We start from the raw sequence: 26,396 nt of genomic DNA, 5'->3' as shown, positions 1-26,396 counted from the left end.
ACAATTAGTAAGCCCTTCCAATCGTTCTATTTTTTTTAAATTTAGAAGTTGAGTGTGTTTGTTACCATTCATCCACTTCACACTTAACCCCTCAAAATGAGTGACCTAATGTTGCTTAGTCCTTGAGACTCCAATAATTGTTTTCCCGTACCATTTTTTCAATAGCTAAATCTTTGACAGCGTTCTTTCTGTCTTGGTCCTAATCTTCATTTCTTCTTCAAAAGGATTAAAAGGTTATTCAGCTTTATAAGAAGCAAAAAACCTTCAGTCCAAAGATGAACTATGGAAAGTTGTAACACAACTGGGCCGTTTATTTCAACCCAATCGCTGCCTAAAGTCCATCATTCATCTGAAATCAGCAATTTATTACCTACTTACTGCATAAGCAGGATTTTTTTAATTGTTCTTTTTCACTAAATTCTGTGAGTACTGGTTTTATTCTCTCAACATCTTTAAATTCATTATGGAAGAAATTTCTCTTTGGGTTTATTATTATGAGGAGCCATGACAAGGTAAGCGTCATTTACCTACAGCTCTGAAAGGTGACCCTGTTTTAGTTACAAGGAAGGTAGTCCAAAATTATTTCTCCCCACACCCTTTTTCAGGGCTGTCACTTGTCTCAGAAAGACAACAGGAATTGGAATGGTAGAAGAATCTTATAAAAGTATTCCTTTATGAGTAAAATATACTTGGGCTTCATCCAGTTCCTCATCAAAGCAGAGATCATCAAGCTCAGATGTTGCAAGGCTACAAAAATCCTTAAGTCTAAGATAGTAGTACGCCCCTTCTCAGTTTCCAGAACTCCTTAGAAAACAATCAAATTGAGTTTAAGTATCACGACTTTATGAGCAAAAACGTTACCTATGCGGATATACAAAAGTAAACTGGTTTAAATCCAGGAATAGATACCTTAAAAGCAAACCACCTTTTAAAAGTATTTATAAAGATACTCAATTATTGAAATATCTATTACAAAGCACTAATTATAAAGACACTACAATAGCTGAAAAGGAAAAACCCAGCCTGGTTTAACACACTTGTCAGCTTCAGTTAGCTGCACTCATTCCTTGGGATAGTTTTTAGCTTGTGCCAGTCTTTGGAAACTCTCTGTTCTGCAAAACAAGAGGGCAAGCATCTATAAACCACAAATTGCAACAAAGTACACAGAAGTCAGCATTCCTTTAATTTTTAAGCATGTTCTCGTAATAAAAAGGCTCAAAGGTGGTTTGTTGGGCAGATTTAATAAATGCTTCATTTTACAAATATGGCTCATTCGTAGGCCCGTGCCAGACTAAGACACAACTGATTTCTGAGCTTGTATCAGTTACACATCAATTACAGTTATGCCTGCAGCATATAATAAAACTCCTTTGTCTGACCTGTCAAAAATAATAATTTTTAAGTCTTTTTAATAGGTCTTATTTGGGAAATGTAAAAGGACAGCACAAACAAATTGATAGGAAAAGAAAAGAAAAGGCTATAAAGGAACCTAGAGTAATTAGAGTCTATTTGGAGGTTTTCCAAAAAATTAATTCCTATAAACATTCCAATTGTTGCCTAGGACTTATCTATTCACTTCAATCAAAATGAGTTCACACCCTCTTTCGAGCCCTAGCCACCCAGTAATAATGCTATGAGTAATCTTTGCAGCACACAGTAAATCCCGTGCTGATAAAGGAACTTTAGCCTTGACCTTTGCAACAGAGAGAACCGACAACTACATAAGGCAAACAAAAAAGTCGACAAGTCATGCTAATGATACTATTCATTTGCAGCGAATCCCTGAAGGTTCACACATCCTTGAGAGGGGAGATTTTGATTTAAAGAGGTCATTTTGGGAAATTTGTGACAAAACTCAAGTCCGTGTAGCAAATAATTTTGTGAAGGCAACTAAAGAAAAGGTTGACCATTTCCACACACGTATAATTTTCATTTTAATACGAGAAACCACCACTCAGCCAAACCCGACCCCCAGTAGCCCAAGGTTAGTAACAAAGCCTACCCAGCCTGGAGGTCATCCGATAGATTTTAAAATTGATCTTTTGTACATGATCAGATTACTGAAACCTGCACAGCACTATTAAGGATTGCTCAACAAAATAACTGCTGCATTCCTCCATCTCAGGAAAGTCGTTTCTTGGTTAAGGAATAACTAACAGGAGGATCCTAGATTTCTGAAGACGTATGAAAACAGACTTCCTTTTTTGAGAGCAAGTGTTTTACACGCATTCATTAATCCTCAAGTCTCTAGAGAAATGCGTAAATAATATATTCGGTTTGTAGACGCAGCAGAAAGTGAGGTCAATCAGTTATCAGCTGGATTTTCAAAACATTCCTTAATTTTTAATGCAAAATTTGAAACAGCTAGAGACGCTCTTTTTCTGAAGACCTGAAAATGTTTCAGTGGCAATTACATCAACACAATTCTCTGTCTGGGAAGTTCAGGTCCCACACACCTCAAGTTGGGCATCTGTCAAAATATGAAATACATACAGAGTGTGCATTTCTGACTTTTTCTGTACGCATTCATTCCCAGGTCCCATGGGAAATCAGAAGGAGAGGTGGGTGCATCACTTAGGAGCTCCAAAGCCTGCTTCTCCTCTTTAACGCAGGGACAACTGAAAGCAGTATGCCAGGTATTTGCCATTTAACCGATCTGACCGGCAGATGTTTTCTTGCAGATGGACAGACATAGTATGTAGATCTCTGGCCTGTGAGGACCACCTCGAGGAAACAGGCCAAATATGTGTAACTGTGACACAGGCTAATTCACCCATTAAACTATTCATTTACACCTACCCATCTCCCAGACTTGGTTTCTGGCAGAGGGGATGGAAGTGGGGGAACATGCGTATTTCCAAAAGTCATCGGTTGTTTTTCCAAATGTCACTCCCTGCCAGAGCACGGCTGAGTCATGACAAGTGAGGATGTGACAGCACAGAGTTCTAAAATTCTTTCCCCAGTTCCTAAATTGACCCTGGCATCTTAATGACAAACGCAGAAAAGCTCTTAAGATTTTCAAACTTATCCTGCTTTGCAAGCATCCAAGAAGTGTATTTACAATATTAGTTACTTTTCTCTGTTTAATTAAAAGCACTCTAGGTTCGCCAGAATTCCTTCAGCTCACTTTAGACACTAGACAAGTCTGAAATCAAAATGAATGATTTTATAGGACAAGGCAAAGTTGTTGACAGTGGATTTGGAAACAGAAGCAGAACCTGGGCATAAATTAACCCCCAGACTTAGAAGAACCGTAACTAAAACTAACCTTTTCCTCGAGCTGATATTTAAGATTCCTCTGATGGAGCTGCAGAAGCCAAGACAATTTAGCGGCAGCCTCTCCCAAGGGTATTACATGCTAGATAGGCCCCTGTTCCAAATCCTCACTACTCCAGCCATGTTTTTGAGATACGCTGTCTCACTGTTTGCAGGCAAACCTTTAGTGCAGTTAATGGGCCTCCACTTTTTCCTCTTCTATTAAATCACCCCATATAAATTTACTGTGCTTCCTGCTTAGATTAGCAATGGGTATTTGTGAAAATGCAAATGAAGTATTCTTCGGTCTGGCACGCTGGTTTCTCACACTAGGCTCACCATCTTGTCTGGGACGTCAACGCAATTGCCAACCGATTCCTCCCTTGCCAGGGGGCACGATTTGCATGATGTGTTCTCTCATGGTTGCACTATGAACTTTTTTTAAACATATATTAGGGAGTATAAACTATGCAGCGTTTGATTGGTTGCCATGTTTTAGAGAAACTATGAATAACATTCTTAATACAGCTCTGGCTGACTAAGCTGCTGAGAATCTCAATTTCCTGCCATTTTTAGCAGCTTTAAAGGCTCAAATCAAGATAGGTATTTGGCAGCTAAACAATACACATGTTTCTGGAGGAGGCAGATATTGATACAAACAAAAACACCCCTCCACACACAGCCTGTTTGATTTTAAGTAACTTATTAAAGCTCCAGTCCCACTGTCTGTAGTCTTTCAGCTGATGACAATAGAAAGTACATATTGCACCTGATGATCTCCTTGCTTTTCCATTTACTACCGCTTGGGTTTGAGAAGTTTAAATTACCAGAGATCAGGTAAAGAATACTTCTACTGACACTAACACACAGTTCAGCTTTACATGAGAATGCTATGATAAGTTGCATTTAAACAAAGCTCTAGAAGAGCTGTGTTTAACTGAATTTTTCTCATTTCTGTCACCCTTAAGACCACTTTTTTTTTTTTTTTTCCAGAAAACAGATCATGATGGACTGTAGATGTCCAGTAACGGGCTTTGCCTTTTCCTGCACCCCAGTTGTTTTGTTTCATGCATACATTTTTTCATTTCCTCCCCTTCCAAGCAAGCAATAAATTAAGTAGTCACAACGTTAACCCTATCAATTATTACAGGTCTTTTCAGTTTCACAGCAGTTTAACAAATTGATGCCAGTTCTGACACAAATTGGTCCCTACCCTTAGCCACCTTTCCAAGTACTTTTGATGCATGTAATGCCCCGCTGTCAGGACACTCCCAGAGCTACACCTCTCCAGCATGTTCCCACTCCCCTTCTTACACAATGAATACAAGCCCATGATGAGAAAATAATTGTGAAAATTAATTTCATTCCAAAATGGCAAACTGTGCCCCGCGCAAATTATTTTGTGGATTTAAATTTCTCCTGTTCCATAATAGCATATGAGAAGAAAGGAAACAGTTGACAGACCCATTAATTGCTAACACATTGTTTAGAGCAGGAAGCAAATGCAGTAAGCACCAGGTTTTCAAAGCATCTTCCCAGCATGGTAAAATCAGTGTTATTTTATAAATGATGGCAATTACATCACAAAAAGAATATATATCATTTTTTTAAACTGAAAGGCCTCTATCGAGGCCTACCTTTCCCAGTTGTTAGCCTCATATTTAATTTATGAAACCTGACCTTCCTAATTCAAAAATCTTACCTGGCATCTCCTTTTGAAAGGTTGGTGTTTACAGGATGAAGAATAACCTTGTTTGCATCCACATCCACCACACATTTTGTATGCAGATCAAGCTCTATAAAGAAATGAGAAAGTGTCAAGTGCTGCTCCTAAAGCACTGGGATTATATACACCATTACTTCCTCCAGACACCAAATTTATTCATGCAGTCTGACAGCCACCCATCAGCTAGAGAATAGAAACAGGACTATTGCCAAATTCCACTCCTAGAGATATTCTGATGGGATGGATCCTGTCCAGCTTTAAAGCATGCACTCCTTTCAAAACAAGAAAGAGCACTTGGGTTTTACTGAAGGACAATCAGCATATACAAGGCAGTATGAAATTTCTTCTCGGGAAAGAACCATTAGGCACGGTACCACTTTGACAGCTCTTCTTACTGCTCTCTCAATGCCTCACACGCTCCGAGGGAAAGCTGCCCCTACCATCTGCAGCACATTTTCCCCGGCCACTGTTGTGATACTGCAGCATGCCATGCCAGCTGTCAGTCCGGGGGCACCTGCTCGGAGAAATTCAAGTCCCATCAAAAATAATTTAGGTGCGAGGGTGTAGAAAAGGGCTTATCCTTCCCCACAGCTGGCTCCCAGTCAGCTGGAAAGCCCGACTCTTCCAAATGACGCTAAGCAATGGGATATATACTATGAGTAATAAGAATATTTGGAATGTATGAGAATTCTCAGCCGTAGAGGCGGGGAAAACAAAATAAAAGCTTCAGATAACACTGACAACCGTCCAAGGTATCCACCCAGTGACAAATGGAGTTAGATATAAAAAAAGCACACAGCCACTTGCAATCAAAGTCACTGCCTACAGACATAGGGGCCTGGACATAAACAAGTCCAGTCCTGTGTTCTTACGCTCTGATGCTGAACCTGGCAAGTGCACCCAAGTGCCGATACCGATAAACACGAGACGCTCATCACACCCAGCAGGCACTCTGCAACGCCCTCGCACGCCGTGATGACGAGGGGCTGCGCCGAATAACGAGGTTCAACACCTCAGCTGAATCACCGAAATATGCTCATGTCTAATCATGTTAATTATAATCCTCATCCTCCTTCATCTCTGCTCTTTCCTTCTTTGTCACCTGTACTTGCTCTTTCACCTTACAGCACCTTCTAAACTCAGACTGCAAATCTCTCAGGCAAAGACCGCAGATCTTAATTATTGTACGGCACCTTGCACACTTCTTGCTACTGTTAAGTAACATAATAAGAGGAAGTTTCTTTCATTGACATTTTTTTGAAAGAAACGTTACAGCCTTTTGCTACTTGAAACACAACAAAGAAAGCCAAAGCTCAAGATTACTGGCCATAGCAGGCAGTCACATGAAACTGCAATCCGGAACAAAACGACTCCTCTGTTATTAAACTGTGCTTTTGTAGAAGGAAGAGACAGACAAGTTTCAGAAGCTAGTGCTTATTTTAATTTCTCTCCACACCCCGAAAGCCAATTTACCTACCATTAATATGCAATACATGCTTGCTTAGATGTAATTATATTCTTCATATATCCCATATCCGACAAGCCACTTTATCTGGGTCTGGCTGGTCAGGGACTGACGTTCTGTATTGCAGCGCCCTGCTTTTCCTCAGCTACTGAAGAAGGTTTTTATACGCTACCTTCCTTATGCACAGCAGAAGGTATGAGCACACTGTATATAAGCAGTATGGTCTCTATCATGTTTTTTTAATCCATGTCTTGAGAGAGAATGCTGATGGCAGGGTTTGCACCCATGACTGCCCACTGAGCTCAAGGCCTTGCTAACGTTCATTAAATCTGTTTGTGAAATACCTTTAAGAAAGCACATAGACAGGATACAAGAGTTCCTTAAGGTCATATGTCCTCCCAGGAAAAGAGGAAAGATTCAAAGCCAATTTGTCATGTACAACACACCTTGTCTGATGATCGTCATCACAAAGCTAACGTTAAAATCCCTCACCTAGGCGTCCTGCAGGCAGGGCACAGCACGGTTTCGGAAGACGTGGCGAGCCAACCTAACGGCTATTGCCAAACAGGGAAGTCTCAGTCCTTCCTCCTGGCTACCTGTGCCTCCTGCTCACCAGACTCCTCTGGAAGTCACTTTAAGTTCACCGTCAGTGACTTTAAGTCACTTCAATGGCAGAAAACTACCCAACATGAAAAACAGATGTATTCAGACACACGGAAAATTACATCAGCCCAGTGAAAGGTCTGAAGAACGTCAAAGGCCATGCAAAGAGGTGGGTAGACCTGCACAGAGGAGAAGAGAGGTGGCAGAAGAGCGAGACCTTCTCCCAGCAGAGATGAACTGCTACATCAGCTCATGGTGTCCTGTGAAATAAACCCCTAAGAAACAGTACATTCAGCCTCTAAGCTGGGTTATGTATCCAGACAGCCTTAAGGCTACTTATCCCAGTTACCTGGGCAAAAGACTCACATGGCAACTCTCCTTCTAGCTGGAGAAACAGTTTAAATTCTGTTTTAATAGCACATCATATACTTCCTACAAATTCTGGCTCCATTAAAAAGCATGTTCTTTGACTGATTTTTGATTTCTTTAATGCTTCCGGTAGGTTGAGAGATGAATCTTGTATTAGCCACTACTGAAAATCACATCATCATAATTTCCACCTCATTAAGTTTTTAATGTTACTAAAGCAGGTTAGCCCTATAGACAAATTATCTTCCTCCTCTTTTGGATATGATCACACATGGACTCCACCCTTACTTTTACTAGTTTCAGTGTCTCCTAGGTAAGCAGTGTACTTGCTGCCCCTAAACAACAAGCAAAATTGGGATGCATCAAGAGAAGATGATAAGCACGCACATCCAAAACCACCAATTAGTTCATCTTGTAGTAAGGACTCCTTTGTCAAGGCTTGGCATTATTATTTCTTTCAACTATGTAGTATTTTTTTTTTTTTTGAGGCAACATGAAATTTAGAAGTTAGAAGGTGACAGAAGTGGCTCACTGTCAAACTTTGGAGATTTATCACAAATCTTGTAGCTCAACAGGATTTAAAATTGCACCTATTATTATTGCTAACCTGCTTCTACCTTCAGTCATTACCAAGCAAACACAATCAACTACTCATTTGCTTCTTCAAATCAAGAAACTAATCAGCTAATTGCTTCTTGAAAAATTAAAACTCAAACTCTCAGCATCTCAAGAAACATTTATTGCAGGCAATGAAAGCCTCTTTCCTAGCTTCAGAGTAAGAGAGCTGTGACGTCCATAATAAAAGGGTAACACGTATCTTAGTCACTTTTGCACATTTACACTTCATAGCTGCAGAAGCGTTAAGCAAAGCTGGGCTGAGTGTAAGAGCAATTGCTAAGTCACGTGTGTCCAAGCTACTCACAGAATACTTGTAAAACTGGAAGCTAGGGCTTGAAGGAGTCCACTCTCCTTCCCATTTCCCTTGATTTTTCAACTCCTCACAGAAGTCTTCTAAGACAATAAAAACTGGGATTCAAGCAATGAAGATCATAGCTAAAACCACACACACGTGTAAATCCTAAATGACTATGCCTTTGATAAGCCTTATGGGTGTTGTAAAAAGAATTCACACCACCCGTATATACTTTGGGCTTCTTCACTAGCCTAAGAAATTTGGTGTGTTTCAAACAGCGTGGAAAAGTCAGTAAGCAAGAGAGAGCAAGAAAAACCAGGAGCAGCGTACCACCACATGCAACGGTGGATTCAGCAGGCACCGCTGCATTCCCGACAACAGGTAGGAGTTTACATTCCCTCTGTAATAGCGGTCACAGGTCTGGTAATCATAAACTCAACAGAGCAGATTTTCCACAACAGTGTTAGGAAACACTAGCAAAGGTGGAACTTTAAAATGTAGTAAACAGGTTTGGGGCAGAGACAAAGAGCATACGTGAATCCTGGAGGAAGAAGAGAGTAGTATTTTGGAAAACGTTGCATGTTTGCAACTCTGGGAAACCTCCACCTTCATTTACAGATCAGTTCGGGAGCTGTCTTCATAGATTAACCGTGACTAATGACAGCAGTGGTTGGATAATGATGTACCCAGCTCACTCTAGTCGGGGTGCAGAATCAAACCCAGCTGCATCAGGTGGCGTAACGAAAACATGGGAACTGCCCTGCAGTGATACCGGAGCTTTTCCAGCCACTACCCTAAAAAGTCATCCCACCTTTAAGGTTACTGTATTTCAGAATGAAACAAAATGATCCTAATAGATAGCTTTTACAAGGAGGTTTGAAATCATCTTAAAATGAAAGATGTTACAGTAAATAAGCTTGTCTGCAGTTTATTAAACTAGCCGTGGTTGGTCCCATGGTTGGGACCATGGCATCGTAACGGCTTTTAGTACAACAGCCACGGTAGCTGAAAAGTCTGTTACCGCTTACTTGACCTTCCATATTTTCCTCTTTATATACTCCATTTTTTCACATTGTATAAGAGGAACTAAGGGAAAGCATTTCCCAATTCATCACAAGCCTTTATTTCCATATAAATGTTTCCATCAGATTTCAATTTAAGAAATTAGTTTCTGATGGTTGACAGTTTTCCAGCCCTTTCAAATACCATTTGATCCTAAACCCCACTGAAACAAAGATGTGAACCCGGTGTTATAACACAGGTCACATAAAATTTGTGACAGATTCCTCCTGGTCCCACCGCCAGGTTCAGGGCAGCTGCACCTGCACCGACACCGAAGGACCCCTTGGAGACAGGACATTAAGCTCGACAGCGGCACCGGGAACCAGCACGGCCGCTCTGGTAGAGTTTCAGAAAAGCTAACTGAAGTATAAAAAATAAAATGTGAAAGGTTTAAAGGGCATGTACTAAGCTCATAAGCCAAAACTGGCCCCAAATACAAAAGCTCATAATAATCTCCTGTAAAGACAGACGATAGAAATTTTATATTTTAAATTGCCAGTAGGTTTTCAGGAGATTAACATTCCCTTGAAGGTTAGAACTGGAATGTTGTGGCCTGAGCCTTCAGCCGCACTGAGTAAGAAATTACCATTGGTTTCTTGTACTTTTCTTGGTCTAAAAACACAAATGGCAATAACACCAAGAAACACTTAAATAGTAACTTAAAAATATTTAAAAGTGTATTTATCACACAGATTAAACAAATGCCACCTAAAAACCCCAGACTGTTGTTTGGGTTTTTTTGTTTTAAAACAAAATCTGAAAGCAAGTTCAAACACAACAGGTCCTCAAGTCTCCCTGCCAAACTTTATTGCCTTAGAGTGACTTTTCTGCTTGCCCTTTGCTACATAGAAGCCAACACAAATAAGGGAAAAACTACTGACTATACAACAGAGCGTGAAGATAACTTACATGTAAATGACAATGCTAAGAGCTCAAATGGAAAAAAATAACATAATAGTGCTTTCAGGGCATTAATTATAAGACACAGTAAGTGATACATTCTGGACAAAAATCCTGTAATTTGACTTGTCCCTTAAGTCTACCAACACAAAGTCTACGCAGCCATCATTCAAGCTTCTCTGCCATATATATGAACTGCGCAAATATCATTCATGAAATTTTCAGTCTGCAGCAATTAAAGATCATTAAATATGTATAAGTGCATCTGGAAGAGCACACAATACTACCTAATCTTGATGATGAGCTGTAAATCAACTCAAACTCATGAGCACGCTGAACGCAAGCAATCTCTCCTCACATGTTAACACTACATTGTCCAAATGGTAAAAAATTTATTCTATCTTCTGCTGTTTCATTTTCTGCGGGAAGAGAGCTTGCCAAGCAGCTTTAGTAAAGGCACTCCGTGTATCTGGACATTAACCTTACTCACAGTCAGTTCTGCTGCTACACGCACGGCTCAGCTCGTGGAGACTAAGTAAATAAATCAGTCCGGTGACTTTCTGATGCAGCAAAGGGCTCTGAGGACGTTCAGCGCAGAACTTGGTGCCGCTGCTTTGTTTCGGGCTTCAGAGTTAACAGGAGTGAAATGCAATAGTGTTTGCTCTGCCACCAGCCAGCCAAAAGCCAAGGCAAAACTATTCACAGCGTGTGTATCCAATCTTTTGTTGACTTCATGAAGAGCAAGCAAACATGAAACCAGAGCAGCAAGGTAATCTCATACTGCACTTTAGGCTAGCTCTAAAGATGTAATTAGCACAAGAATTGTTTGCCTTTGTGGCATCCACATCGGACCAACTGGTAGTCTCGCTGGTTCTTTGGCAGCGGGGAGTAAGCTTGTAACACCTCAGGAGTTCTTAAAATACAATTGCCTCACTGAGGAAGGCAAGATGAAACACTAACTCTACATACTTTAGCCATTGGTCACCGTATCTCTAGGTTAATCCCGCTCATACTACAAACACTGTTTTATAGGTTATCAACTATCACCGGGAAATAGTAAAAACACTAGGCACTCATTTATGACAAGGACAACGGTGAAGAAAAGTCTTTGTTTTGCACATTGCCATCAGGATACAAGAAGTGCCATTTCATTTACTCTAATACCATAATTAATCTTACAAGACGGCTTGCACAAACTCCAATTTATAGATAAATTGTTTCTGTTGCAAAAAGAGAACAACAAACAAAACCACAAGAACAACCTCCACCTCCTCCCCCAAAACCAAAAACATTTCAAGTGACTGGAAATGCAACCTCCTCCGAGGAGCAGGAGGACATAAAATTAGCGCCTAACGCCACGGTCAGAAGCTTGCACAGATACAGAAGCAAACTCCTTCCTTACAAGCACTAGAGACAGACTCTTGATCATCAAGGCACAAAAGGATCTGTGTTTGAACATGGAAATTAGTCTGGATGAATATACACGTAATAGATATCTGAATGTATATTTACAGGCAGTCCAGATATTTAAACTGGAAGCCATAGGTCTTACACCACAATCCTACAAACAGTTTACTCTGGCAGCGTTGCCCGAACACAGGCTGTGGTCCCACACAGTTTAAACCTAACCTGGCACACCCACACCACCACTCCCCACCTGAGCCGTGTAATGCCCCTGCCCGCCCTTGTGCCAGCACCCGTACTTCTGCTGCTCCTCGATAAATTCATTCAAAGCACTAAACACACAATTTTTTGCAGTTAAGTGTCCTGCCTTTCTTATTCAAACAGAAAAGCCAAGAGAGATGTAGCAACACAACAGCAGTAGTTTGGACTGGCTTAAGGCGTCATCAGTCACCCTTGAGCATACGTCATATTCTTTTAGTACTGATAAAAGATGTTCTATTTTAATTAACACTACACTGAATTGATTCAAAGGCACAGGGAAACACAAGGACTTAAACCTACTTATGGGATGTCTGCACACCAACATCACCTGGAAACAAAACAGTCAGTAAGACAAATCTTAATTAAAAAGCCTCCAGCTGTCTTTTGCTTTCCTTCATGGTATGGCCTGAGCTTTGCACAGCATTTACCTGAGATATAACGAATATCTGCTAAGTCAAACACTGACAATATTCATAAAAGGAAATCCACTGCCACTCTGAAATACAACAGCAAAAGAACTTACTGAATGTTATCAAAAACCCGTCTGAAAAAAGCAGTGCGCTAGGAAAATACTTTAGTGAATGACAAAACCAAGAAAAATGAAGATTAAGAGTCTTATCGAACAAAACGGCACTGAATCATTTACTTCATAACAGCATGCTAATCAAAATCCCAGCTGGCAAAGCAGAAAGCATGCAAAAAAAAGTCACAATTGCTACCTAGCAGACTGTACAACTTTAGATGCGACGCTGCAAGTGTGGTGACATAGTAGTGGTTTTCCAAAAGCATGGTTTCCACGCAAAGGTTGTAGGATTGGGGTCTAACTTGAAGCAAGACGCAAAAAAGTAACCTAGATGCAAAAAAACAAGAAACCCAAGTAAAATGACAAATGCTTCCCCTCACTGCTAAAAATTAATACTATAAACGTAGTTTGTAGATTACCACTTTGCATGAGAACGAAGCAGGCCCCTCAATGCTATCACCGTGAAATGCAAGTACTGTGAATAACCAACTACTGGATATAGAAATCCCTTCAACATGCATGCAAGGAACCTATTACACTTTTATGAGCTGTATAAATTAGTAATAGTTAAACATAGTGCTTTTATTAACCTAATAAACGGTCGCCTTAAGAAATTCATAATTCAAACACTAAAGACAACCACCACCACCACAAGTAAACACTGAGAATATTTCAAAGCTTAAACTTCAACAGTTGTAACCATCTGACAGGTTTGCAATTTTAAGCCCTTTGGTGCAGAGGGAAGGAAAGAATATTACTCGTGATCCTGAAGAAAACAAATACTTGCTTCAAGTCCAAAGCCCCAGAACATCATACAAATACTACTTAGAACAAAGTGCATATTAGAGAGCTTCCAAGAAAGCCGCCTCTTGCCTCAAAGCCTATTAAAAAAGCAAAGCCACAGAAGTCTTACAACTGGATGACTCTTCAGAAAATCAGTTACATAAATTCTTAAATTTAACATTAAATAGGTAAGAAAAATACAAGGCTTCGTATCACTGTTTGTTTCTATAAATTCTAGGAGCATCAGAAATTCTACACGGAGGTATCAGTTGTTTAGAACTGACCAAAACATCTGGACTGTGAAAAATAATCTGCTCAAAAAAAAAAAAAAAAAAAATCAATTCCAGGACATTTTGTTTCAGGGAGAAAGAGACATTGATTTTTTAGGCTAGACTTACATGGATTTAGGTATCGCTCACAAAATAAGAGGATGCTTTAATAGCTGCAAAGTGGTTCTTACAGAGAGGAGGTACACCCTGACTGCCAAGCTACATGCCAGGGGTGTGGGGTTCAGGTCCCTCTTCTCTCTGATGAACAGCAAGGACTGATACTCCAACGTTCCTCGCTCCTGGATGAGCCTCCTAATAATATCCTACAGCCATCCTCTCTAGTCCATAACGTTTTTAAGTTTATACAGAATAAAATAGTTCTGGTAACAAGATACACTCTCCCGTTCTCCCAGGTTCATGCAGCTCACTGTTAGGATATTCCCCAGGAAGGCAGAAGCTTCAAATAGATGTACTGCTCTAAATCTGTAATCTTCCATCATTTTTTCCCCCCTTTACTTCCACCACTTCTTCCCCACATATAAATATGCAGAACTCAGTCCCTAGCTGGAAACAGCTTGAAGACCACTACACATGCACAAACCCGGGGCTGAACATACATAGAATATACGCCAGGAGGAAGGGGTGCACTATTCATCCTTGGAGATTCAAAACTTGACTGAATGAGGCCCTTATCTAATGCAAACCTTATCTAATTTGACCTACTCTGAGCAGCAGGTTGGACTACAGACCTACAGAAGTCCCTTCCAACCTGAATTATTGTATAATCCCGAGGGTAAAGAGCACTACACAGTCAGAAGATGTCTGGGTCACAGCCAAGGAAATGACCTACGGCAGGAAAGGGACATGAGCAAGAGGAAAGCCCACGTCTACCCCTGAAACAAGGCACCACCTTTCAGCTCCTTTCCATCCCAGCTCCCACCAACTCCTCCACACTATCACTTGGTCTCCTCCCAGCAATTCTCCACAGGGATGGGTCCCTCCTCAGTTTTGAGAACTGCTACCCGAAATGTAACAAAATGCAGATTTTGGTCAAAATATCCTCGATTGCCCTAACCCACCCGACTGTAAGGACATCAACTCTATCTCCTGTTTTGGATGTGGGACTCGAGAGATCTTGTGAACTCAGTTTGACATTCCCCTGCTTTTATTTTAAAAGGTAGGGAAATAGTGTATTCAATACTTCAACCTTTTTTTTTTTCTTATTTATTGAAAGGAATTAAAGAGTTATTTTGTTTCAGATCACACGGAAGACAAAGGGCTTTTCCCTCCCCCTCCCTTTTTGCTTCAGCTATTGAACTGACTTCACTTGATTCCCTTTCCCCAAAAGGAATTATTGGCATACTTCTGTGAGAACGTGGGGGAAAAAAAGCCACCCTACACTTTTCTTGGATTTTTGCCTTCTTCACCTTCCCATTCCCTGGCTGAAGTTGCCTTTTCATACTTGCTTCCTCATAATCTAGAGCAAGTTTTTCTAATTAAGGCAAGTAATAAACACTTAAACAGATGCCCAGACCACAGTCTGATTAACATAACCCTCAGGCAAGTTTCGTTGAGAGAAAAAAACCCACCAACCCAACCAAAAAAAAAACCAAAAAACAAAACTCTTGTCAATTCATGCTTCCTCTTCCATGTTTACTTGTTTGTTTTTGTTTCTTTTGTCCTTAGAGTGCCTCTATCATCTGGTTAACTCCGTCCCACTCAATCACCGAGGGGTAAGAAGTGAGGTTACCGAGCTGAGGGCTCAATCAGCACAGGAAAAGATACAGCAAGAGAGGCATTTTCCCCCAAAACGCCGGGAAGGAAGAGCTCGCCCAGGGAAGGGGGGACAGCCCGGCTGTAACGCAGGTGCGAGAGGTGTGGAAAGGGGTGGACCCCGGGGGGGAGGGGGAAAAACAACAACAAAAAAGCCATGAAACAGGGCGAGTTTAGGAAAAAGCTGTCAGGAGAGGGGAGTGAAGACAGCTGCTTCGTGAGAGCAACTCGGCTTCGCCCACAAACCTACCTGTACCTACACAGGCGTGCATTATACATAAATAAATACATACATACGCCTATAAACACGCCCCCGCGCCCCGACACACACCCCTACACCCACAGGCAGGCACACCTGCCCCTATGGACACCCATGGGGACGGGCACCCCCGGCCTCCCGCCCCGCTCTGCCCCTCAGGCCCGCTCCCCTCACACCCCCGCCGGGGAGGGGAGAGCGGCGGTGGCTGAGGGAGGAGGGTCTCACCTCGCCGGTTCATGGGGCGGACGCGCACCGCCACCTTCACTTTGGAGTCCCCCATCGCGCCGCTCCAACCTCCCCGGCTCCCTCGTCCCTCCTCGGCTTCCGTCTACGGAGGGAGAGCCGGCGGCGCGGGGAGGAGCGCGGAGCGGGGCGGGGGGGAGAGACCGGCGGCGGTGGGAGGGAGGCACCGTGCGTGACCAACGTCCGGCCGGACTACAGCTCCCAGCGGGCAGCGCGGCGGCTCGCCGGGAGCGGGGGGGGCAGCGTGGCGCGCTGTACGCTGGGAGCTGTAGTCCTGCCCGCGGCCCCTGCCTGGAGGGGAAGCATTGCATGCTGGGATGTGTAGTCCTATAGAATAAAGGGGTTTGCTGAGGGGGTGCTCCCCAAGTGGCGTTTGTGGGTTGTGGTGTACAACAGGGCGCTGAGGGGGGGCCTAAGGGTCACCCCAGATCCTGCCACTCATCCCCCGGGTGGCTGCAGGTGAACCCACTCCCACCTCAGTCCCCCCCCAGCACCTCAGACCCTTTTTGGGGGAATACTGCGATATTTTGTGACAAGCAGACAACAGCATCACCACTAAAACCAAAAACCTCACCTCACCACAAGAGGCCGCCCCTCGAGTCCTGTGTTCAGTTTTGGCCCCCTCACCCCACGAAGGCCATGGAGGGGCTGGAGCGTGGCCAGAGCAGGGCAGCGAGGCTGGGGCAGGGGCTGGAGCACAAGGCTGGGGAGGAGCGGCTGGGGGAGCTGGGGGGGCTCAGCCTGGAGAAGAGGAGGCTGAGGGGAGCCCTCATCGCTCTCTGCAACGGCCTGAAAGGAGGCTGGAGCCGGGGGGGTCGGTCTCTGCTCCCCAGGAACAAGCGATGGGACGAGAGGGAACGGCCTCAAGCTGCGCCAGGGCAGGTTTGGGTTGGATATTAGGAAAAACTTCTTCCCCCAAAGGGCTGTCAGGGCCTGGCCCAGGCTGCCCAGGGCAGGGGCTGAGTCCCCATCCCTGGGGGGATTTAAAAGCTGGGGAGATGTGGTGCTCGAGGACATGGTTTAGTGGTGGCCTTGGCAGTGCTGGGTTAACGGTTGGACTCGATGATCTTAAGGGTCTTTTCCAACCTTGACGATTCTATGATTCTATGATTTACTCTGGGAGTAACAAAGCGAGACGGCATTGCTTTGCTGGGCTGTGGGGTTTCTGTCCGTTAGAAACGGCGTCACGTGGAACGTCACGAACCATAACCCAACGTAGAGACCACGGTTTGAGCTGATGACTGGGTCGGGCTTCACAGAGCAACGTCTGATACTCTGTCAACACACTGTTATTAACGATAACGGTGCGATTTGCTTAGCGACGGCGGCTCACTAGAAGAGCTCAACAGTAATAATCGGAGATGGTTTGAACAATATTACAATTTATCCCCATTAGATGGCTTGACTGCTCAACCGAAGCTACTGATTGCAAAGATCGAGAATGAAACTACAATGCAAAGGCGCAAAAAAATGAAAAAAATCTCATTTAAATGGTCATGGTTGAAACCCCTTCTAGCTGCTATTTTAGTTCAAAACAAGGAATCTGTCTGTGTTATTTTGAAAGGCCAGATTTCACCAAGGGCAAGGAAAAAAAGCAGATTCAGAACTGTAATCCTTTGGCCCTTCAACATTGAACAAGGTTTTATGCCAGAAATAAATAAATAACACATTTCCAAGTGGTTTTGAGATAAGAGTTCAGAAGGTAGCACTTTTTGCCCAGAAGAATTGCATTCAATATCTATCATTTCATGCCTGCCTGACCTGAAGAATATCTCGTCAAGGCAGAGAGAAAACGAATATTAAGTTGGCATTTAAGTGACGCTGGGATTAATGTCCACGTTCCTAAGAGGCGTGCCAGAGCATCCTGAGTTAGGAAGTTGTCTTGAAACTAAAAAAAAAAGATAAATAACAGCAGGTCAGACCCAGCAGGGTGGCAAAAGCTTGGCAAAAAAAAAATTGAGTTTTTGTCCATAGCAGCAGAAAGCATCGGCTGCTCGGCACGCCGCGCTCGCGGTTCAGCCCCGCAGCCCCGTGCTGCGGAGGGTTTCTTGTTGGGAGAGGGGAGGACCCGCTTTCAGCCTGCACAGTTGGTTCTTGCACTTGTGAATGTGAGGATCCAATTACAGGATGAAACCCGGCTTTGAACTTCTTGTGGTATTTTCCAGCTGGGGCCCCAACAAACCGCACCAACGTTTTCTGAAACCAAGTACTTCGTGATGGAGATAAATATAATCCCCGCTTTACAGCTGGGCACGATGAGCAGCAAGTGGAGGGTGGTTGTTTTTGGTTTTTTTTTTTTATGTTTGGTTGAGTCACCTGGAATCTGATTTAAATAAATGGGATGAAACCTGCCAGATGTGCATACTGCTGAGAATAGCAGGTGTCCTTCCTCCTCCATCTTCTCCCCTTTGGTATTCGTTATCATTGATCTCTCCGTTATACATAAAATTCAACAGTCTTTTGGAGAAAGGATTGCATGCCACCTTTTTATTTGTTGGAAAGAGGTGCTAGCGTGTTTTAAGTGCCATGTACATGGATAATAACAAATGCAAGCATACAATTCTTGCAAGCTTTGCTCCAGTTTTCTACTCGGAATGAAGAATTTATTTTAAAATCTGAAAAATCACCCTTCTAGCTTTCCTTCAGTTCTAATTGCCAAAGAGAAACCAGATTCACGTATAATCGTTGCTGCTTTCTGCAAACGTCTTCAAAGACGGCGACATCCTTAGGGCCCAAAGAACCGTCCCCAGCTTCGACGCTGGGTTTTTTCGGGGCTCTGGGAAGGCGTGCGGGAGCAAGAACTTCTCATGGCTCTCCGCAGTCCTGCCTCTGGACTTGTCCTTTATGCAAGCCCCTGCCTCCTGCAATGAATTACACTAATGCAACTTATCTTGCACTGGCACAAGCTACCTCAGTGTAATTACCCCACTGTGAATTCCTCCACAAGCCCTTTCCCTGGCTCAGTGTTTCACAATCTGTGGGAAGCATCTCCCTGGAGGGGCACAGCTTGGAGGGAGGATATTGTTTCCATTCACAGCACTGGAACATGCTAATTAAACTGGGAGGAAAAGGGGGGGTGGCAGCTTTCACTTGGGAGGGACAGGCTGGGCAAATAGTTTGTGAAACGCCAACTTAACCCCATCTTGTAGGGAATTGTCTCCAGCTCTTTTCCCCCTTCCTAGTTACTGTAATGAGGGGCTGACTTCCCAGATTAGCTCTGGCTATTTAAATGCTAATTTAATTAACAAAACATCCTTGGGGGGGAGGCATTACTTGTCCCTCCCATTCATTTATCGAGTTTCTGAATGCAACACTATTTTCATCAGGTTGAGGAGCCACAGTTATTGCTGTACCCACCTGGTCACAACAGGGATTAAAGCAGTGGTGTGGAGGAGAGAAAATCAGGTCCTTCATCTCCTTTTTTTATAAGCAACTAAATACGATTGACTGTTTAGAAGTAACCAATTCAAAAGGATTTCACGTGTCCCACATAACTGCGATGCCTGGGGTGTGCGTATCACCAGGCTGCAATGGAAGAAGTTGGCTTTTGTTTTTATCTAGATGAAAGTATCAATGGTTTAGGTCTCAGATCATCTAGATATAATTATATCTCAGGGCGAGGCATAAAACATGACAGTCTTTTGGATGTCTTCTTCCAAACCATAACAAGCAACAAATCAAGCGTATTTTAAATGCATTTTTTCGTTTGTTAGACTGCCTATCAAAAGAGACGCATCAATTATGAATTTGCTGTAGACCTAGTTTCTGCCCATAAATCATTCAGGTGTCGGAAAACTAAAACAGAGGATCTTATCAGTGTTTCCTTAGTTGTATGCAAACTCTTAAGTGTCACTGGGCCCCACCCTTGCAAGAAGCTGAGCACCAACTGGGACCGTCCCAGTCAGAGACTGGGAGGCATTCAGGTCATCCAGCAGCTCTTTAGCATCTTCAGTGATCAGGTCCTCAGCACAAAAGTATGTGGTGAAACATTTAGAAAATAAGACCTGTTGCTGTTGGATGTTTTCCATAGATTTTTGGTTTGTCCATTCCCTGGGGGAATGAGTTTTGTCTTCAGGTCTATCTTGCTTTTCAGTCTGGAGATAAATAAATGTAGTAGAAATTTGTAGGTACTTATAGGCAAAACAGAAGACAAATTGGTTACAAATTTCTTTCAGCTATAATCGAGAAAGAAAGCACCAAGGGAAATTGGTATTAGGAACAGGTTGAGAAATCTGGATAAAACATCAAATCAATTTCTCCGAATCAGTTGTGTCAAAATTCTGCTTGTTATCAAGATTGTTGAGTTGTTTTTTTTTTAAAGAATTGCTGAAATTTCTCCTGCAACACTTTGTGCAAATGTACAGATTCAGGAGCCTCACAATAATTTTAGCAAAGCACTTTCTGTGCTCTATTATTTTAACAGGAACTTTGTAAAAATCAAAGGATTGATTGTTTCCAGGGTCTCATAACTGAATTTTACTGATCCTGGGATGGACTTTTAAAGGTACTTGAGTGTGGCCTCCTGCCCTCACTGTGAACAGTATCCTTAGGCAAATAAATGAACTCTTGAAGTCTCCTTGCTATACTAGATTGTAACAGAGTAAAGCCTGAAACAAACTTTTTGTAGGCAGCCCCCACTTTTTAAAAGATATTCCAAAGTTCAAAGTCCTGGTCATAAATTTCATGGCATTATAGGACATAATACTCTTTCCTATATTACCCAGAGGGAATCCCAAATCGATAGCCAGGCTCTGAGCACTCCATAAACCTCTTTATGGCAGTGAAATTTCTTATAGCTGCGCTTTGGCTGGGGTGCTTCTCCCGTGCAGTGGGATTTCAATACAAATGCATACCTCCAACAGCAACGCAGGGCCAGCTGATATTAGCAATTTATATGCTGGTAGGATGAGGCTCCCGATGAGAATTTTCTCATCTTATTGACTACAAATTTTTATTACTCTTATCAGCTGTTCAGTTTGCTGATACAGCGTGTTTCAAAGCAACTGGTTTTACCGGGCGTGTTGCATTGTATTTGAGCAGTTCTTTCCTCAGATAAAGATTCGACGTTGGATTTCATTTGTTTGAAAAGAAAATGGGTTTTTTTTGTCTTTGGAGAAAATGGGGAATCTCTAGAGAACTTGAAAAATACAAAATTAGCAGGAGAGTATGTTTAGCAGTTGCAAGACAAGCTTGTAGCCCTAGAAAAGTGAAAAAGCCCAGCGTAATAGCAATCGCCAATACTCTGAAGAATGCATAGCTAGAGAGTTGTTTAATGTTCGCAGCGTTTATCTCCTAGTACTTCTGAGATACGTGATCGGTGAACTGCCTTGACTTCAAAGCCTGGAATACGTTACGGCTTCATCTGCTGAATCATGTTGTTCTTGCTCCACTTCTGCAGAGGAGATGCCTGCAAAAGCCACATTTTTTTTGCTTTTCTGCCCATCCACACCCTCTCTCTTCTTCACCTGCCCTCTCCCCAGAAGCTGCACAGCTTCAAGGCATGTCCTGGTGATCCAGACACTGCCAGACGCCGGGCGAGCTCCTAATCCAAACCCAGATCTAAATTTTCCAGCTGCATTTACACTAATAATAATAAAAAAAATCTAATGTGTTTTGCCTGTGTTTAGCAAATAGCACCGCGGGCTAAAATATCAGCTCCAGATACCCCCAGATTTAATGAGTTGGTGATTTGCTGTTGAAACCTGGGAAAGTGTGATAAACGGGGATGCTGCTGTCACCGCTGGGAGCTGCAGGATTTATTGATGAAATAGGATTTGAACAGCGACCAAAAATTCCTTTCTGACTCTATAGACAAGAGTGACACCCGCTGGCTAAGGAGCAAAACAGAATCAGGTCTAATTGTAATGTTCCCCTTTCCCGTCCTTACTGATTTTCTCCTGCTGCTTTTAAAGAAAGAGCTGGGGACAGGGAAATACTTCTACCCCCTTGCAGCATGAGCGCCCATCGCCTGGTGGCACCGATTCCCCTGGACCCGCTCCTCTGGGGTGAAACTGGGAGAGCAAAGGGATGCTGGCAACCCTCCCATGGCTCCTAGAACACTGCGGAGGCACCGATGTGGTCCTGGTACCCTGAATTTGGGCAGAGGATTTCCACTGATCCTGCCACAAACCTGACGTGGCCCTTCCCAGGGCTTGTCTAGGCTCAGGGCTCGCGCTCATTAGGACACAAGGTGCGACATTTTTTAACTACGTTTCAGCTAAAATGGCAACAAACTCATTAGCACAGATTATCAGAGAGGTAAATATTGGGGGACTCCTTTTTGCTTTGTGCCTACTAGGTATTGCTTATCATACACTAACGAATACCCGGTAAAAAGAATGAAACACCATTTTTGACTACTAGTGCGGATGAAACCCTAGTAATACCTTCGGCTAAGCGATAATTGATAGGTATTATGAATGGTTAACTCCTCAAAGAAAGTGTTAAAAAAATAAAGTAGTAATCTTTGGTGAAGGGCTAAAAATGTACTTTCTTCGGGCTTTAATTCGGACTTACTAAAAATGGAAGTGGAAATGCCCAGGTAATTGCATCACTCAGTGAGCTGTGGCTTTAATAAAATGTCAAGTGTTGGCAACGTACTGCTAAAGGCTGGTGTCATGGGCCTCTGCTGGAAATGTGCCCATTGAACAACCAAACCAGTTTGGTTCCTAAATCAAAAGCCCTTGTGGTATTTCTGTGTGGGTGAGCCTTGATATGAGATGTTCCCTAAGGTACCTATCCGTATCGCGATGTGCTGTATAGAGGGAGCTCAGGCTGAGGTCTGGGTTTAAGCATTTTGGTTCGGCTTACTGGGAAAATGAAGCCCAGCTCTGATACTTGCACCTTGCTGCTGACTCTGGTCCCAGAGCTCCGCTTCACTGGTGTGGGTGATACCTGGCTTTAGGAGCTTGCTGGTGCTGTTTCTAATGGAAAACGTGGAGCAGGGGAGGACTGTTGGAGAGATGGGTCAATGATGTGCTCTCGTCCCTCAGTCTAGGATGGCTGCAAAACTAAGAAAACGCAAAAATATTGTCTCTTAAAATTTGGGAACGTCTCTCCTAAATGAGAATAACTGGGGTGGGAAGGAGCTTTGGTTTTGTGCCAGTAAGTTTTTGGAGTTTTCAAAAAGGCAAGGAACCCTGTTATTACGAGCAAAGAGCACGAAAAAGGGGTTGTTGCACAGCTCAAGGCCATCGCAACCAGAGAAGCAAGGAGCAGTGTAGCTGCCAGAAGGATCAAGTCACCTCTTCTACCATGTTTGAGCTCAAAGGCCAGCTCTTTGCAGAGACAGGGAGGTGATGGTGCCCCTGTACTCGGCACTGGTGAGGCCGCACCTCGAGTGCTGCATTCAGTGTTGGGCCCCTCACTACAAGAAGGACATGGAGGTGCTGGAGCGTGGCCAGAGAAGGGCAACGAAGTTGGTGAAGGGTCTGGAGCACAAGGCTGGGGAGGAGCGGCTGGGGGAGCTGGGGGGGCTCAGCCTGGAGAAGAGGAGGCTGAGGGGAGCCCTCCTCGCTCTCTGCAACGGCCTGAAAGGAGGCTGGAGCCAGGGGGGTCGGTCTCTTCTCCCCAGGAACAAGCGATGGGACGAGAGGGAACGGCCTCAAGCTGCGCCAGGGCACGTTTAGGTTGGATATTAGGAAAAACTTCTTCCCCCAAAGGGCTGTCAGGCCCTGGCCCAGGCTGCCCAGGGCAGGGGCTGAGTCCCCATCCCTGGGGGGATTTAAAAGCTGGGGAGATGTGGTGCTGAGGGACATGGTTTAGTGGTGGGCTTGGCAGTGCTGGGTTAACGGTTGGACTCAATGATCTTAAGGGTCTTTTCCAACCTTAACGATTCTGTGATTCTATGTTTCTGTGATTTGAGAGATCTCATGTAACGTTAAATAAAATGTATGTGATCCAAGTGCTAAATCACTGCTAGACTGTAGTCAAATAATCAATTGGCAGTATTAAAAAAATGAGGGAAAGCCGTCCTGCTAACCGAGAGGTTAGTGGGACCTTTCCCACTGGCTTCCATGGGAAATCCTCTACTTTCAGCTTTGCACATCCCTTTCTCAACTGGTTTTCGACAGCCCTGCTGTGCGGGAAGTGGCCATCCCTTACTCTCCCTCCCCGTGAGTTGTCTGAGGTCATGGGTGATGCTGTGCACATACCTGAGGGCGGTACTTGGATTGTCACAGACACCTGCAAGCTGAATATTCACATGAATTAGCTTAACAAATTACCCTGCTCAAGGAGCACACTTTCATTAATTCGAAGCAGAACCAGAAATACTGGAGTGGTTGCTTCTAGACTTGCCAGGGCGCACCTGGATTTATCCCATATCAGAATTTGCCTTTAATGATATATCCTACAGCCAGGAGAGACCATGGAGGTCTCTGACCCCTCCGCTCTACATAAACCATGAATTTGCGTGCTGATTCTTTCCCTAAATCTTGATTTTTTCCCCAAAATTAGAGCTGCTGGTGCTTTATCTCCAGTTTGAGTCAGTCTTGTTTTTCCTTCCAGTCCTCAGATCATCCTGCCCTCATGACCTAGATGGTATTTTAAATAGATGAGATTGCTTCCTACTCCATGCTTTTTTCTACAGGGATGCTCTGAAACTTGCTGAAGGCTTGGATAGGAACTTGAGAGCACCGTTCTCACTTACTTCAGCTCCTGAAAATACAGCATCCAATCGACTTTAGTTACCTGCCCTATCTCTGCGGTTGGGAGAGAGAAGGAGAGAAGTACCTGGAAGACAATTTTCCTTTCCTAAAATAGGTGTCAAAGATATATGGGATAAATCGTGCTTTTGCTGGTGCTGGTCTCTCTGGAGGGGCGATAGGGAGAGTTGAGCTGCCTAGCGAAGACTTAGAGGACCTAACTTTTGGTTTGGTAAAGGGAAACAAATCCCACTGCAAACAATCTGGTGGCCCTTTTCCATTTGTAGGTTGCAGATCTGCAATGTTCTCCGTCGCCGTCTTTCCAAGCGTCGCAGCAATCAGTGGAGCTGCTTTTCCCTGACCCCACCAGCACCCATAGGATTAACAAATCGGTGCGTGGCTCTGCGAACAGGCTGGTCCTGCTTCTCAGCGATGCTCGACGCATTTCCCGGTGTATTTTACCAGAACCGTCGGTACCTGGCCCTTCAGAAAATCATCCTGGCCCTTCTTTTTCATGCACTGATGTTCTCAGGCAGAAGGGGGAGCCCATACATTATTTTTTGTGTGCAATCATCTCAAAATAGCGATACAAAGCCATCAAATCAGTAGGTTTTTTTTGAACATGAGCGCTTCTGCTTAGCTGATGTTACAGACGCATACAACTAGGGGAAGACAGGCTCGTATAGCCCAGATTACTGTTATCTGTTCCTTTGCAACAATGAGAAATCAAGGAAGATTTGAATTCTAAACAACTTTATCATGTGTCATCACGTTAGTTCAAATGCTAGAAAACAGAATTTAATTAAGAACTCGTTAAACAAACAAAAATACAGAGGGAAAACAGACCCTCTAGAAATAGAATAAGTCATAGCCGCATGACATTTATTTTTGCTAATTTAGTTACACACCCACTGGGAAACCAAACAAGTCATCTGTACGGTACTGCTATGGTTATTTGTACAGAACCAGTGTGTCAGATGTTTCCTAAGGATTCATGTGAACGTTAAACCGTTAAACAAGCTCTGGGCTTTTGTAGGGCGCTTCTCTCCGGAGGAGCACCTAAATAAAGGCACTGTGCAATCACTTTTATCACTGCCCAAACCCCCTTCAAATCCTTTCTCGGCACAAAAGCTCCCAGGCATGCCGCTGTCCTGTCCTGCAGTCACGGCTCCTTCTCCACCCTATAACCAACATTTTGGTCCATGCACGTGCATCCAGGGAAACCCGTAAGTCCATTTTAGCCCCGAGGACCTCTGCGGTTCATCCCCTGGCATGGGTTTCTTGTTACTTTTCTTCCAAGAAAGGTTTTGATTGCTCTTTCTGAGGAGTTTGAAAGCAAGTAGGTACTTTTGACTCATGGCTTTAACGCCATCTGTGCTACCCTTTAGCTGCATTACCCACCTGCTGGCTGCTGTTAATACTTTTGAGAAAGACATAAGCAGAGATTTTGGCCCTAAAACTTGTGACCGCGTGAAGTTACATTAATATAAGCTCAGGTTAGATTTAACCATATGTACAAGTGGGTTTTTTTTCCACCTGGTTAATTGATGCCATGCTGGATTTCATATACACCATGGAGTTTTACTAACTTAGATAGATTTATTAGTCAAAACTGTGGTTTTATCTCATTCTCCTGGCTACAAATAAAACCACATAGATGCGTAGATGCAGTGACACTATTAAAGCTGTCCTTCTGCTCATGTAGCTCCTTATGTTCAAGGAACTGGCTAATGAACACCTAATACGTGTTCTAACATATTAGAACATGTTCTAACATATGTTCCTAACCTGGCCTGGAAGTGCTCACACAATCTGATTGATATTTCTGAATTTCCATGAGCTCTGAAGGAGATGAACTTCATTACCAGCTTCATCTCGTGCAGGCTTTCAGGCTCAGACTGTGCCCAGGTCTCTTCTCCCCTTGCCAAAGGCAACACCAGGGA

The 26,396-nt window shown here is 43.4% G+C and overlaps 1 protein-coding gene across 7 annotated transcripts in view; it reads right to left on the bottom strand.

Annotated features, from left to right (window-relative positions):
* KIF13B (kinesin family member 13B) overlaps positions 1-15,984 on the bottom strand; it is a 131,875-nt gene extending 115,891 nt beyond the window's left edge. For 6 of the 7 annotated variants that reach the window (XM_082305732.1, XM_082305734.1, XM_082305733.1 and 3 more), the window contains exons 1-2: positions 15,791-15,984; positions 4,958-5,051 (exon numbers count right to left, since the gene is read on the bottom strand). In XM_082305732.1, the coding sequence (XP_082161858.1) occupies positions 4,958-5,051; positions 15,791-15,845 (149 nt within the window). In that variant the 5' untranslated portion in view covers positions 15,846-15,984. Of the gene's footprint in view, positions 1-4,957; positions 5,052-15,790 lie in introns of those variants that run through there. The other variant, XM_082305737.1, reaches the window with a different exon arrangement.
* Between the last annotated feature and the right edge of the window lie 10,412 nt (positions 15,985-26,396).

This window comes from Platalea leucorodia, assembly GCF_965183815.1.
Source record: "Platalea leucorodia genome assembly, chromosome: 3".
NCBI classification, from domain to species: Eukaryota; Metazoa; Chordata; class Aves; order Pelecaniformes; family Threskiornithidae; genus Platalea; species Platalea leucorodia.
The sequence above is the reverse complement of the archived record's forward strand: the minus strand, read 5'-3'. Positions and strand labels throughout refer to the sequence as shown.